Source organism: Pecten maximus, chromosome 5, assembly GCF_902652985.1.
Source record: "Pecten maximus chromosome 5, xPecMax1.1, whole genome shotgun sequence".
In the NCBI taxonomy this organism is placed as follows: Eukaryota; Metazoa; Mollusca; class Bivalvia; order Pectinida; family Pectinidae; genus Pecten; species Pecten maximus.
Window position 1 is genome coordinate 49,150,196 of NC_047019.1, and position 17,496 is coordinate 49,167,691.

Here is a 17,496-nt window from a genome sequence, read left to right on the forward strand (position 1 = left end):
AGACGTAAGAGGACATCCAGGAAGCTGACCTACACATTGACGTTACGCCATTCACAGACTACGTTGTTGACCAGTGGATAGAGGGAGACAGTTGGGAACCACTACGACAACGACGGACCTGAAGGACGACCAACCACTTAGAAGCCTGGCACGGAAAACTCAAAAAGATTGTACACCATACACATCCTAACATCTTCACAATTATACGGACATTCAAGGACATACAGCCAGGCTACTAATGAGATAACTAGACTTCAACGTTGCGCTGGACCCCGACCCAGGAAATACAGAAACATTGACACTCGCCTTGTCCTTCAGAAACAGAGACTGGAGAACCATATAATATCCTACACCGACGCAGCCTCCGAATTTCTTCACTTAGGTTGTACTGATGTAACATGGACAAGGTTGTACTGATGTAACATGGACAAGGTTGTACTGATGTAACATGGACAAGGTTGTACTGATGTAACATGGACAAGGTTGTACTGATGTAACATGGACAAGGTTGTACTGATGTAACATGGACAAGGTTGTACTGATGTAACATGGACAGGGTTGTACTGATGTAACATGGACAGTGCTTTATCCTATTTGTATTTTACAACACTGTGATAATAAATTTGTAGATTTGTTCCAACTGTGTACATGTATACATGTATTTGCATGCCTGTTACAGTTTTCTGTGTATATTCATTGATTTCAATTTTGTCCGTTGTATAACATTATATGATATAAACATAATGTAAGATTCTAATAGTCCTATCAAAATATGTGATATTATATTAACACGTAATATTCTATGATTATATTAGTGATATTTCAAACTGTGTATCTTTAAATTAGCATACATGTACATTTCTAGTGCTCTATATAATTAAGATTCTAATGATGTTATTCCTATCAAAATGTGTAAATTTACATTAACGTGTATAATTGTAGTTCTCAATTTATAATAAAGATTCTGATAATGTTGTTTTCAAATTATGAAAAGATATATTAACTTGCAGAATTCTAATGTTCTTACTTTTTGTATAACTTATCTATATCAATGTGATTAATACTATATTATAGAATTTTTCAAATTGATATGCTTGTGTTTTGGTTTTCTTTAGTTGTCAAATGATTTCTACAGGTAAAATATCTTGGTAAATACAGAACATGTATGAAACAGACTATAATTACCCTCCCTTTGATGTCTCTGCCTATTGTTCTAAATATGTAGGCGTTCAGGGAACACACCCGAGAAAGGACCTGTCGGGATTCTCTACGCGTATACATAAGTACAACGGCAGTAATCTGGAGCGGCTCACACACATGTTCTCCAAGTGTTCGAGTCTTTCTCCTTTCTGTTACATTTGAACAGAAGATAAATCGGTAACGATTGCATTAGCACTTAAAGGAACAATCCTTCGATTGAATAAAGTGCAGGTCGCCAAAATGAAACTTAATGGGAAATGTGTATTTCTCCGAGAAGTAAAAGTTATAATCTTTAAATTAATACGGCAGTTTTACTCTGAAAGAAACCAAAGTACTTCAAGTATTAAATACTAATTATTTTCCATTCGAGTCTCACAAATTACCGCAAAGACAGACGATATTTGTTTACGAAACGTCATTTTTCTTCGGCGCTACTTTCAATAGATTTTATCAATAGAATAGAAGTTTTACACGTATCTGATGTCCCAGTGAATGAATGTCCTTTTAAATTACTTGGTTCCCCCCTCCCTCCCCCTCATATAAAGATACAAACTCCGTACCATGCGTAGAATGCCTAACGCGCAGAATAAAGCAACATTAATTTGTACATGTATCCAAATTATCCTATGTAATAGATAGAAGTATGTCACTTTGTCACTTATAGCCCATGAAACCGTTAGTCCCGCCAATGTATATATAACTCTTTGTATGTCTTATGTGCATTTTATGTATAAATGTCCGTGTCCATCATTAATATGTTCAACAATCTCTGTAAACGATGGAAATTTACTTAGGCAGCGCTGGCAGGCAAACCATACCATCTTGAAAATAGAAAAATAATAACTTTAGATCAATTTATATAAGACTCCATCATATTGATTTATCCAATAGTATGTCAGGAGATGAATTGACCTATATATAGATCTAGTATACGTTTTTAGAGGAATGTCAAAATGAAATTACTTCCACTGGCTCATAGCTCAAGCAATTTTTGGTGATTTTTTTTTTACCGTGTAATGTTTAAATTGTTAAAATAAAACACAAAAGAAAATGTTATATATCAAGACGCCGTACACCTGCGGGATGAAGAAACATCAACCAGCCGTACACAATAACTTCAAGCCGCCGTACACTGTCTTTTTTTTTTTTTTTTTTGCGATTTTTGACGTCAATTTGAATACACATCAAGAATAATTCAAAAACAACGTTATGGAGATAATTATGGAAACGAAATGACATAATAAGCATGGATCTAGCTAATCCGAAGGGTTCTGATGTTAATATCGCCTTTCAAGCTGCCTTGTGAGAAGTTCTGACGTATCTACGTAGTAAGATCGCCAGAAAATTCGGACTAGGATCTAGCTAGAAATGAATGTGTACAGTGTATTGATATTGTTTTATTAGCTATAATACGCGTTAAAGAATTTATGATTTATAGATATCACGGGCGTCTGCTTCTTGTTGTTCGGCATAGCCGTATATGATATTCTTTTGGCCCCGGATATGACGCGACAGGTGGCGTTACTGGTCAAGATGAAGTATGCAAAATGCGGGTACAAAAACGAAACAAAGTAAAGATTGAATGCAAGCTGAATAAATGGTGTATTTTTTTCAAATGGCACATTAATAAAATTGTATTCCTGATTCAAATGCAGTCTTATTATCACCAAAAATGATTCAACCTGGTTTACAGTAATTGTTATCATTGCTGAAACGAATTAGTTGATTTATTTCAGCAGCAGTATTACATTAAAACCACCAGCATTAAAACTTTGCCGTTTATCTTTTTTAAAGATATTTCTTGTTTCTATTAATACTACCAGAAGTAGACGTCTGTGCACTTATGCGAAATAGTTCTTGCAATCAAATAGGGAACTGATTCAGCTGACGCGAACAACATTTTCCATTTGGTATTATTTATTTCCGTTTTGATTAAACAGCCTAACATATATCATACATGGGACCAGAGACAAATATATGTCTCTGATGGGACCAGGGTTATAAAATTATCCTAACATGTTTATTTTCCTTCTGAAATCCGGAAATTCGATTTAAATTTAGACTTCGTATACTTCTTCCGGTGTAAACAACCTTCTTGGAACAAAAAAAAGTAGGTAAGGATTTGCAAATATTGCACGAAAACAGCCCTGCCAAAACTGCGTTAGTAAAGTTTCATTATTTATTTAAATCATGCGTGACAATGTTGGGCCCTTAGCCAGATATGTTGCATCAGTAACTGTATGTGCTAATGTAACTCTGATCGAGATTGATCGAACGCACGACGACCGTTACTGTTTATTATGTCTGGATTATCGTGCTAGTTTGCGGAATCATGATTATGTTTATTATGATATCTAGTGTATTTATAGGAAATAGTCCTTAGTGGTAGGGAAAGACCCCATGGCCTATTTCTACAACATGATTGTGTTTATCTCTTGATGCCCATCAATGCTATATACATTATGAATTTATGGGGTGGGTATCTCAATGATTTCAAAGATATAACAAGAGGCCCAAAGGGCCTGTATCGCTCACCTGGTTTATTTGAGCAAACATCAAAATACTATTTTAAAATATTCCAACCCCATACGGATGCTTCCATTCAAATATGAGCTATACTATACCCATTGCTTAGATTAAGAGAAGAAGTTGTTAATATTCTGTCCCCGCCCTCTAGCCCCGGTGGGTCAGCCCCATGATTTGTACAATTTTGAATCCCCAACCCATAACAATGTTACCAAATATGAGTGATATTCATATCGATTAAGCCAAATTGACCCTTTTTGGCCCCCACCCCTCAGCAGCTAGGGGGGGTGTCAGCCCCACCATTTGTACAATTTTTAATCCCCACGCCATAATGTCAGATGCTACCAGTCAAATTTTGTTCAATTCTGATCCGCGGTTATGAAGAAGAAGTCAGTTGTTGAGGACGGCGTATGCAGGATGCCACGGTATGGCATAAAGTCACCTTGGTTCTTCGGACCAGGTGATCTAACAAAGGAACGGTGAAGACCGGTACCCTAGAGCCTATTTTTTCATCATGATTTTGTTTATCTCTTGATGCCTAGCGATGCTACATGTATATAGTTATTGGGTGGGGATCTCGACTGTTACAAGAAGTCATTTTTAGAGATAGACAATGTAGCCAAATTGCTCCCTTTTAATTTGCCCTGCAGCCTGTCCATCAGGCCCCTGGGGAATCAGTCCCATCATATGTATGAATTTGAATCCAAGTCACCTAGGGATGTTACCACTGAGGTGTAAATGTCGACCATGTATAATTACTGTCCCCGTATATACCTGGACTTCATACTTGTTGTTCCGAAAATGTGTTTCAGAGAAATATTGACATCGGTGACTTTCACAGTCTCCGATACAAGCTGCATTTTACATGAAATGGTAATGGTTGTCATATTTTGCTATTTGTATTATATATTACAATGTAGGTATTTTTGCATTCTTTTGAGGGCACTATGGTCTGATAATGTTATCTGGCATATTTTTGGGTTATATTCCATCTCAAGACAACTGTATTAGATGTATATAGTGCCTTCATGCATGATCAAAAGAAGGTAATCATTTTTGTAGTTTTGTTTGTACATAAACATTTGAAATACTATTACAAACTACATACGTCCTTTCATAATAGGGTTATGTGCCTGGTTGGGCTCATACATACGTCCTTTCAATCAAAACAAAGAAAACCATTAGATATTAGCTGTTTTAAAGTTCTGACTACCTTAAAAGAATAGGAAGTACATCATTGACTTGTCCCTGTAAGTTGTTTTTTTTATTTACAGATACAGATTGCAGCTTTAAGATCACCAAGTTCAACTTAGAAATACTTCTGTTTCACCTGCGGAAAACAGAAAAGATATTTTGCATGGCTACAACCAGGAGAACAATTGTACAGGATGAACTACACAAGTTCCTGGTGAAGCATAGTCTGGACTATAACATGCTGTAAGACAAATATACCAGCTGGTAGAACTAGTGTCGGCTAGGAAGGAGAGAATTAGTTACCATAGTAACATATTCTTAATTACCGACACTTTTTACTTACCATACCATATTTAAATTGATTACCATAGCTACATATAATTATAATATTAACTCTTGGATTTCATAGTTATATTTAGTTAACATAGCAAGTGTCCAGTTAGTTACTATAACTACACATAGTTACCATAAAGTTATTACATTTAGTTTCAGTAAAAATGGTTACCTTTGGATATTTAGGGCCTGGTAGGGTGCCCTATAGTATTTACTTTGTCTGCAGTCTGTCCACAAATTTTCCTACTGGCTTTAACGTTAGTATTTATTGACGGATTCAAATGAAACTTGGTCAAGATGTTTAGTTCACAAAAATGAACACTCCTAAGTCCTGTAAAAATTCAAGGTCAAAGATTAAGGTCATCAGGCTAGGGTCAAAGGTCAAGATCAAATTTTGCATCTTTTTACTGATAAACATTTTCTTATGACATGATGAAGCAAAGTTGTCCAAAATTAAACATAGAGTCTACTGAGCAAAGGTTAAGGTCATCAGGTTAGAGGTCAAGGTCAAATTTTGCATCTTTTCACTGATAAACATTTTGTGATGACATGATGAAGCAAAGTTGTTCAGAATTAAACATGGAGTCTACTGACCAAAAGTCATTATGTCAGAGGTCAAGCTGTGAAACTGCCACCTTCAGTGGTCATCACCAAATTTCACTAGAACAAATACATGCGGAACTCTCGGTGGGAATCTGAATGTCGCTGATTTCTCTGATCAATCCCAATGAGTTATATATGGGACCGGCAATAATTCTTACCCAAAATAACTAATAACACACTACACAATTTTAGCTCCTTCCGCAATGCATTTATTTGTGATTTAGTAATATGATTCACACTTTTATATGTTTGGTTTATACCTTTGTGGGGATATTGGTTACAGGTGTTTTATACCTTTGTGGGGACATTGATTACAGGTGGTTTATACCTTTGTCGGGACATTGATTACCTGTCAGGTTGTTTATACCTTTGTGGGGATATTGATTACAGGTGTTTTATACCTTTTTGGGGACATTGATTACAGGTGTTTATAACCTTTGTAGGGACATTTATTACAGGTGTTTTATACCTTTGTGGGGACATTGATTACTGGTGTTTTATACCTTTGTGGGGACATTTATTACAGGTGTTTTATACCTTTGTGGGGACATTGATTACAGGTGTTTTATACCTTTGTAGGGACATCGACGATGTGGTGTTGGACTATGTGATAACTATTCTGGAGGACCTTGGTAATGGAGAGGATGTGGAAGAGAACATAGATGTGGACCAGTTTATAGAGATGATGGATGCCTATGTTCCTGGGTTTGGAGAAATCACAAGGTAATGTTCAGGTGATTTGTAATACATGTATACACAAACTGATACAAAAGTAAGGATGGTGACATGTATACACGAACAGATACAAAAGTAAGGATGGTGACATGTATACATGAACAGATACAAAAGTAAGGATGGTGACATGTATACACAAACTGATACAAAAGGATGGTGACATGTATACACGAACTGATACAAAAGTAAGGATGGTGACATGTATACACAAACTGATACAAAAGTAAGGATGGTGACATGTATACACAAACTGATACAAAAGTAAGGATGGTGACATGTATACACGAACTGATACAAAAGGATGGTGACATGTATACACGAATAGATACAAAAGTAAGGATGGTGACATGTATACACAAACAGATACAAAAGTAAGGATGGTGACATGTATACACAAACTGATACAAAAGTAAGGATGGTGACATGTATACACGAACTGATACAAAAGTAAGGATGGTGACATGTATACACAAACTGATACAAAAGTAAGGATGGTGACATGTATACACAAACTGATACAAAAGTAAGGATGGTGACATGTATACACGAACAGATACAAAAGGATGGTGACATGTATACACAAACAGATACAAAAGGATGGTGACATGTATACACGAACAGATACAAAAGTAAGGATGGTGACATGTATACACAAACAGATACAAAAGTAAGGATGGTGATATGTATACACGAACTGATACAAAAGTAAGGATGGTGATATGTATACACGAACTCATACAAAAGTAAGGATGGTGACATGTATACATGAACTCATACAAAAGTAAGGATGGTGACATGTATACACAAACTGATACAAAAGGATGGTGACATGTATACACAAACAGATACAAAAGTAAGGATGGTGACATGTATACACAAACAGATACAAAAGTAAGGATGGTGACATGTATACACAAACAGATACAAAAGTAAGGATGGTGACATGTATACACAAACTGATACAAAAGGATGGTGACATGTATACACAAACAGATACAAAAGTAAGGATGGTGACATGTATACACAAACTGATACAAAAGTAAGGATGGTGACATGTATACACAAACTGATACAAAAGTAAGGATGGTGACATGTATACACGAACTGATACAAAAGTAAGGATGGTGACATGTATACACGAACTGATACTAAAGTAAGGATGGTGACAGAACTATTTCATTCATTTGAAATCTCAAGATTTCCATTCCAATTACATGTAGTTGATAGGTTTTTTTTTCTTACAGTGTAGACATTTGTGAATGGATGTTTCAACTTTCATCCAATCTTGCTGGGAAACAAACAGGTATGTTAGATGTATTTATATAAATAGATCTTCCTTTAAAGCATGTTTAACTTTATTTCTGAAGTGTAATATAAGCTCGCCATGGAATGCTCCTGATTTTTTTGTCCCTTCTTTGTCTGTTGTCTGTCAGACAATGTAGTTATCCGTTATCGGTTGTCTGTAAACAGTCCTTGTTACCAAGATTTCTCAGAACGTCGTCAATGGGTCTTTGTCTGTTGTCTGTCAGACAATGTAGTTATCAGTTGTCTGTAAACAGTCCTTGTTACCAAGATTTCTCAGAACGTCGTCAATGGGTCTTTGTCAATTTCATATGTAAGTTTCCCTCTGTTGTGCACGTTAAATTTTGAGACTGATTGGAGATCAAAATGGCTGACAGACAGCCACCTTGGATTTTTACCATTGTTTCTTGAGAGGTACTGAAAGGATATTTCTCAAACTTCATATGCAGGTTCCCTTTGGTCCCTGGTTGTGCCCATTTAATTCAATTTTGAGTCTGATCAGAAAAATGAAATGGTCAACAGTAAACCATTTTGGTTTTTGATAGTTCAAGGTTGTTATCACTACCAATAAAGATCATTTAATGCCTCTGAGATCTCTTGTTTTGTAATGGTTTTCTCCGGTTAGAATCAGTCATATTTTGTTGATTTATAATGTCAAGGCATATGATTGTTTCAGTAGGATCATGTATCCTAAATCATGACAGTAACAGTCGGTAGGTTATACAGACAATTCTCTGTAGTGGTGATTTTAAGAGTAAGTGGTTGGATGTTAGATGTATTTTGAATGAAGCTTACAAATTTTTGTCGCTAGAAACGGAAAAAGCTTATCCGAAATCTATTGGCTTGTGTTTGTAAAGCAGAAACTTTTTGAACTTGGATTGGGTTTGATATGGATGAGACATGTTCCTTCCAACACCAGTTTATTACCGTTGATCAAACAGCCTCTAGAGTATCGGGCTAAGCAATCCATATTTAACTCTTTAAATATATCAAGTAAATGTGATGTAATTAAATATCTTATATGTATCTTATGTATCTAATTGACAATATCACTTTACAATATTATAAAATAATAATATAATATAACTAAATCATTACATAAACAACATAGAATTGCAATAACTAAGCTATGTTTGTCTGCACATAATCTTACTATAGTAGTTGGTAGAAGTAGATTTGTTAGGAATGATAGACTTTGTAACAACTGCTCTCAAAACGAAGTTGAGGATGAATTTCACTGTTTACTTGTGTGTCCTAAGTACATGTACTCAGATTTAAGGAAGAAATTTATCAAAAGGTATTATTGGTATAATCCATCTGTGTTTAAAGATTTGAATTTACTGAATTCAAATAACATAAAGCAACTGCCTAGATTAGGTAAATTCATTGTACAGGTTGACAAGTAGAGAACAATATAACATGTGTTAAACTATATTACAAATTCATCGATAGTACATAAGGTATATTTTCATTATGTTAAAATTATTTGCTAAAAGTATTACATGTAAGTGTCGTCATATATATGTGTAGCAATATAAATTGATCTTTATATTTTGTAACTTATACAATATGTGTGTGGTATATATTCATGTAATCCTCTGCATTTTGTACAATGTGATGTATTATGTATTATATTTGTACAATGTGATGTATTATGTTTTATATTTGTACAATGTGATGTATTATGTATTATATTTGTACAATGTGATGTATTATGTATTATATTTGTACAATGTGATGTATTATGTATTATATTTGTACAATGTGATGTATTATGTATTATATTTGTACAATGTGATGTATTATGTATTATATTTGTACAATGTGATGTATTACGTATTATATTTATACAATGTGATGTATTACGTAACATATTTGTACAATGTGATGTATTACGTATTATATTTGTACAATGTGATGTATTATGTATTATATTTGTACAATGTGATGTATTATGTATTATATTTGTACAATGTGATGTATTATGTATTATATTTGTAAAATGTGATATATTATGTATTATATTTGTACAAAACTGAGTGGCTGTAGAGCCAAAGGTAATGACTTTAATTGAATTGACTTCTACTACAGCCAGTGTACCAACCAGACACAGACAGACCTCCATCAGTGAAGACCTCCTAGAGGCCATAACCCCCTCAACCAGTGACATACAGAATACAAACTGTGTAAAGGTAAACAACCAACAATGTACAGGTAACAATAAGTAACAACAAAACACAGGTAATAATAAACAAAAACAAAGTACTGCTAACAATAAACAACCAACGATGCACAGGTAACAATTAACGACTAACAATATACAGGTACCAATAAACAACAACAATGTACAGGTAACAATAAATAACGACAATGTACAGGTAATGATAAATAACAACAATAAAGAACCAACAATGTACAGGTAACAATAAGTAACAACAAAACACAGGTAATAATAGATAAAAACAATGCACAGGTAACAATAAACATAACAACAATGTACAGGTAATGATAAATAACAACGATTTACAGGTAATGATAAATAACAACAATGTACAGGTACCAATAAATAACAATGTACAGGTAATGATAGATAAAAACAATGCACAGATAACAATAAACATAACAACAATGTTCAGGTAATGATAAATAACAACGATTTACAGGTAATGATAAATAACAATGTACAGGTAATGATAAATAACAACAATGTACAGGTAATGATAAACAACAATGTAAAGGTAATGATAAATAACAACAATGTACAAGTAACAATAAATAACAACAATGTACAGGTAATGATAGATAACAACAATTTACAGGTTCCAGTAAATAACAACAATGTACAGGTAATTATAGATAACGATTTTATGTGAAGGCAATATGAGATTTATTTACAGGTAAGACAATAAATACTTACATTGGACTGGTTACCAAATTCTCTACTGAGAAACAGTAACATCAACTTTTTCTTTACAAGAACATTATCTAATTTTGATGTCAATATAATTTAAAAATAACCACCATGCCATTTTCCCACAGGAGAAAGATGCTCCAAAGGAAGAAGAGGAGGAAGGTGATGAAATAAAAATTCTGAGGGAAATGTTTCCAGCAGCTTGTGCAATGGAGGTGACCCACTGCCTTGGACTTGCAAGTGGAGACATAGAAAGTGCTATTCAGCTTATACTGGACCGACAGGAGTCGGGGGAGTGTATCAAACAGGTTGGTCATATATAAAAAAATACATTGTCTAGGAGTTACAGTGGCTGTATACAGGAGTGGGGGAGTGTATCAAACAGGTCGGTCATATATAACAAAATATATTGTCTAGGAGTTACAGTGGGGTATACAGGAGTCGGGGAGTGTATCAAACAGGTCGGTCATATATAACAAAATACATTGTCTAGGAGTTACAGTGGTGTATACAGGAGTGGGGGAGTGTATCAAACAGGTCGGTCATGTATAACAAAATACATTGTCTAGGAGTTACAGTGGGGTATACAGGAGTGGGGGAGTGTATCAAACAGGTCGGTCATATATAACAAAATACATTGTCTAGGAGTTACAGTGGTGTATACAGGAGTGGGGGGAGTGTATCAAACAGGTCAGTCATATATAACAAAATATATTGTCTAGGAGTTACAGTGGGGTATACAGGAGTCGGGGAGTGTATCAAACAGGTCGGTCATATATAACAAAATACATTGTCTAGGAGTTACAGTGGTGTATACAGGAGTGGGGGGAGTGTATCAAACAGGTCAGTCATATATAACAAAATATATTGTCTAGGAGTTACAGTGGGGTATACAGGAGTGGGGGGAGTGTATCAAACAGGTTGGTCATATATAACAAAATATATTGTCTAGGAGTTACAGTGGGGTATACAGGAGTCGGGGAGTGTATCAAACAGGTCAGTCATATATAACAAAATATATTGTCTAGGAGTTACAGTGGTGTATACGGGAGTGGGGGAGTGTATCAAACAGGTCAGTCATATATAACAAAATATATTGTCTAGGAGTTAGTTGTGTATACAGGAGTGGGGGGAGTGTATCAAACAGGTCGGTCATATATAACAAAATACATTGTCTAGGAGTTACAGTGGTGTATACAGGAGTGGGGGGAGTGTATCAAACAGGTCAGTCATATATAACAAAATATATTGTCTAGGAGTTACAGTGGGGTATACAGGAGTCGGGGAGTGTATCAAACAGGTCGGTCATATATAACAAAATACAGTGGGGTATACAGGAGTGGGGGAGTGTATCAAACAGGTCGGTCATATATAACAAAATACATTGTCTAGGAGTTACAGTGGTGTATACAGGAGTGGGGGGAGTGTATCAAACAGGTCGGTCATATATAACAAAATACATTGTCTAGGAGTTACAGTGGTGTATACAGGAGTGGGGGGAGTGTATCAAACAGGTCGGTCATATATAACAAAATACATTGTCTAGGAGTTACAGTGGTGTATACAGGAGTGGGGGGAGTGTATCAAACAGGTCGGTCATATATAACAAAATACATTGTCTAGGAGTTACAGTGGTGTATACAGGAGTGGGGGGAGTGTATCAAACAGGTCGGTCATATATAACAAAATACATTGTCTAGGAGTTACAGTGGTGTATACAGGAGTGGGGGGAGTGTATCAAACAGGTCGGTCATATATAACAAAATACATTGTCTAGGAGTTACAGTGCTGTATACAGGAGTGGGGGAGTGTATCAAACAGGTCGGTCATATATAACAAAATAGAGTGGGGTATACAGGAGTGGGGGAGTGTATCAAACAGGTCGGTCATATATAACAAAATACATTGTCTAGGAGTTACAGTGGTGTATACAGGAGTCGGGGGAGTGTATCAAACAGGTCGGTCATATATAACAAAATACATTGTCTAGGAGTTACAGTGGTGTATACAGGAGTGGGGGGGTGTATCAAACAGGTCGGTCATATATAACAAAATACATTGTCTAGGAGTTACATTGGTGTATACAGGAGTGGGGGAGTGTATCAAACAGGTCGGTCATATATAACAAAATACATTGTCTAGGAGTTACAGTGGCTGTATACGGGAGTGGGGGGAGTGTATCAAACAGGTCGGTCATATATAACAAAATACATTGTCTAGGAGTTAGTGGTGTATACAGGAGTGGGGGGAGTGTATCAAACAGGTCGGTCATATATAACAAAATACATTGTAACTTGACACATTACAGACACATTTCGTCTGTAATTTGACTGAGGAACGATACACATGGGATGTAATTTGACACAGGACAGACATACACGGGATGTAATTTGACACAGGACCGACACACACGGGATGTAATTTGACACAGGACCGACACACGGGATGTAATTTGATATAGGACAGACAAACACGGGATGTAATTTGACACAGGACAGACACACAGGATGTAATTTGACACAGGACAGACACACACGGGATGTAATGTCATACAGGACAGACATACACGGGATGTAATTTGATACAGAACAGACACACACAGGATGTAATTTGACACAAGACAGACACAGGATGTAATTTGATACAGGACAGATACATGGGATGTAATTTGATACAGGACAGACACATGGGGTGTAATTTGATACAGGACACACACACACGGGATGTAATTTGATACAGAACAGACACACGGGATGTAATTTGATACAGAACAGACACACACGGGATGTAATTTGATACAGAACAGACACACACAGGATGTAATTTGACACAAGACAGACACAGGATGTAATTTGATACAGGACAGACACATGGGATGTAATTTGATACAGGACAGACACATGGGATGTAATTTGATACAGGACACACACACACGGGATGTAATTTGATACAGGACAGACACACACGGGATGTAATGTCATACAGGGCAGACAAACACGGGATGTAATTTGATACAGGACAGACACACGGGATGTAATTTGATACAGAACAGACACACACAGGATGTAATTTGTCACAAGACATATACAGGATGTAATTTGACACAGGACAAACACACACAGGATGTAATTTGACACAGGACAGACACACAGGATGTAATTTGATACAGGACAGACATACACAGGATGTAATTTGACACAGGACAAACACACACGGGATGTAATTTGACACTGGACAAACACACACAGGATGTAATTTGATACAGGACAGACATACACAGGATGTAATTTGACACAGGACAAACACACACGGGATGTAATTTGACACAGGACAGACAGACGGATTGAAATACTGATGTCTTAACAGTTTACATTTAACTTTTGTATTTTGTTCTTTAGGCTATAGCCATACAAAAAGCATCTGCAGTATTTATATTGATATTTTAGGTTGCTGAAAAAACAAGGAAGAAACCAAATGTATCTGTACTTGATGATAAGGATCTGAAAGACACCCTTATTGCCAGGTATTTTGTCTAGTTCCTTTGTGATACATGTATTTGAAAATTATGAAATAATAGATTTAACATCGACAAAGAGGAATTTATTTTTTATTTTCCCCCATGTCTATTAAATAAATAATACTTCTATTAAATTCTTGATGTTTATCATTCATAAACAATAGTTGTTGTGCTAGAGTGGATGATAACGAAGTGTTTATAACTTGTGCCTATGAATTACAGGTACTCCTATGTTGATGCTGATGAACACAAGAAAACCTTCAGCCCTCTTGCACCAAAAGCTGTACGTAATTTTTTGTTGGCTTTTAATTGTCATCAGCATGAAATCAAATTTTGTTTCTTTTAATTTTAATTTTATCGGTGTTTGGTGATAAAACTTAAATGTGTTGAGATAAAACTTAAATGTGTTGAACTGTTTCAGGAATCTAAGAAGATGGTGCGATACCTGGAGAACAGAATCGTTACCACAAAAGGAGAAAAATTCACAGAAGTGAAGAAGGATGAAGATGAAGATATGAAGAAAACTTATGTGAATCTCAAACCGGCTAGAAAGTACCGATTCCATTAGTGATATGCACTCAAGACAGTTTTGTGTTCATAAATGTAGACTTCAGATCAGTAAAGACTGGCATTCAGAACAATACGTATAGGTCTGTCATTAGTCATACGGTAGTGTACAAAATTGACCTCAATTAACAAAACGGTCATCACCATCAGAATGTATTTTGTACTAAAGATATGCAAAAATCTTTCCTTCTATTTGTAAGATCAAATATTTACAACTCAAATATCTTATAATATTTAAAGAATATACATTCAATGTATTGTGATTTTCATTTCTCAGTGTCAAAAACAAATTGTAAAAGAAAAATGAATGATTTGTAAATATTTAGTGATCAGCAGGGAACATGCTTTTGAATCATTTCATTTACTTTTCACTTGTATCTAATAATGCTATAAATATATTACTTTATAAATGCTAGTCACTGGCATGTGAAAATGATTCTTAAATTAACTAGCAGTGGAGACACATTATTTTACCCACCAATATTAGCCAACATAATATTTGTGTCTGTTTTTCAACTGTAACAATCCTTATCTGTGTTTGTAGTACAGTTTAAGGCTGAAGTATCTAGTATGTTTTTTGTTTGCTATGTTCGTTCAGATTTCCATCGAGTTTCTGACTCATTAACTCAGAGTCTATCTGCATCATATTTACGGATATATTCATGATTACATGACTAATACTTTATAAAGACATCATTTTGACTAATGGCGTGTTTAAGTGTATTTTGTGAGTCGATGTTTCTATGTGTGTAAGTGTATTTTGTGAGTCGATGTTTCTATGTGTGTAAGTGTGGTTTGTGAGTCCATGTTTCTATGTTTAAGTGTATTTTGTGAGTCGATGTTTCATGGTGTGTGTGTGTGGTTTGTGAGTCGATGTTTCTATGTGTGTAAGTGTGGTTAGTGAGTCGATGTTTCTAGGTGTGTAAGTGTGGTTTGTGAGTCGATGTTTCTATGTGTGTGTGGTTTGTGAGCCGATGTTTCTAGGTGTGTAAGTGTGGTTTGTGAGTCGATGTTTCATTGAGTGTAAGTGTGGTTTGTGAGTCTATGTTTCTATGTGTGTTAGTGTGGTTTGTGAGCCGATGTTTCTAGGTGTGTAAGTGTGGTTTGTGAGTCGATGTTTCATTGAGTGTAAGTGTGGTTTGTGAGTCTATGTTTCTATGTGTGTACGTGTGGTTTGTGAGTCGATGTTTCTATGTGTGTAAGTGTGGTTTGTGAGTCGATGTTTCTATGTGTGTAAGTGTTGTTTGTGAGTCGATGTTTCTATGTGTGTAAGTGTTGTTTGTGAGTCGATGTTTCTATGTGTGTTAGTGTGGTTTGTGAGTCGGTGTTTCTATGTGTGTAAGTGTGGTTTGTGAGTCGATGTTTCTATGTGTGTAAGTGTGGTGTGTGAGTCGATGTTTCTATGTGTGTACGTGTGGTTTGTGAGTCGATGTTTCTATGTGTGTAAGTGTGGTTTGTGAGTCGATGTTTCTATGTGTGTAAGTGTTGTTTGTGAGTCGATGTTTCTATGTGTGTAAGTGTTGTTTGTGAGTCGATGTTTCTATGTGTGTAAGTGTGGTTTGTGAGTCGGTGTTTCTATGTGTGTAAGTGTGGTTTGTGAGTCGATGTTTCTATGTGTGTAAGTGTGGTGTGTGAGTCGATGTTTCTATGTGTGTACGTGTGGTTTGTGAGTCGATGTTTCTATGTGTGTAAGTGTGGTTTGTGAGTCGATGTTTCTATGTGTGTAAGTGTTGTTTGTGAGTCGATGTTTCTATGTGTGTAAGTGTGGTTTGTGAGCCGATGTTTCTATGTGTGTGTGGTTTGTGAGTCGATGTTTCTATGTGTGTGTGGTTTGTGAGCCGATGTTTCTATGTGTGTAAGTGTGGTTTATGAGTCAATTACTACGACTGTACAGGTGCAGTTTAGAGTCATTGACTGTGTATAAGTGTAGTTCAGTTTCTGTGAGTGTATTTTATGAGTTTCTGTATTGTGTTTTCTGTGACAGACCAAGTGTAGGAATCTGAACATGCAAAAGTACCAACATAATTTTGTTTTACATATTTTGATTACTTCATTACTATTCTCACAAAAGAGGACCAGAATTTTTTTTTCTCCCTCCTTTGCTGGTACAATAGTAGTTATCTCCCTTGTGATTAGTGTTGTGGCCAGATGATCAACGGAAATAGAACTTGCGCAAATGATGTTAACATTCATTTTTTTCATTTTAATGATATGATTAAACAAACAGTTTTGAAATATAGTTTTATAATACTGATATTCCATGTTTTACGTTATTTAGATGAGACCAACGGTGGAAGTTCCTATGGGCCAATAGTCCAACATTCCACAATAGTTTAGTAAGTACTGTATCTATAGTTTCTGATCAACACATAATGCTACAAAACAGTTAGAAAAGCTACACATCAGTAGGTATATGTCTAAACACTTGGCCGTCCTTCCTTCCACCAGTAGGAACACAGATATCTTTTTGATTCTAGACATTATGTGTCTCAGCATTTGTTCTGTTTCCATTAATTTCTCTGCTGTTATAAATGTGATATGTTTTTATACAATGATTTTAATTGTCACTGACATTTTTCATTTAGAAAATAAAGATATGAAAATATGA

At 35.5% G+C, this 17,496-nt stretch overlaps 1 protein-coding gene across 3 annotated transcripts; it reads left to right on the forward strand.

The window, feature by feature from the left end:
- Positions 1-3,272: 3,272 nt before the first annotated feature.
- On the forward strand, positions 3,273-17,496 carry LOC117328257 (CUE domain-containing protein 2-like). Of its 3 annotated transcripts, none has more exons than XM_033885730.1 (10): positions 3,273-3,310; positions 5,007-5,163; positions 6,436-6,579; positions 7,836-7,894; positions 9,985-10,085; positions 10,933-11,112; positions 14,251-14,327; positions 14,544-14,604; positions 14,743-15,841; positions 15,873-17,496. In XM_033885730.1, exons 2-9 carry the CDS (start codon positions 5,084-5,086, stop codon positions 14,887-14,889), a joined length of 849 nt encoding a protein of 282 aa, XP_033741621.1. In that variant the 5' UTR covers positions 3,273-3,310; positions 5,007-5,083; the 3' UTR covers positions 14,890-15,841; positions 15,873-17,496. The 3 variants fall into 3 exon arrangements, with proteins under 3 accessions (XP_033741621.1, XP_033741623.1, XP_033741622.1); XM_033885731.1 differs by having other exon boundaries at positions 3,278-3,310; positions 5,001-5,163; XM_033885732.1 differs by having other exon boundaries at positions 14,743-17,496.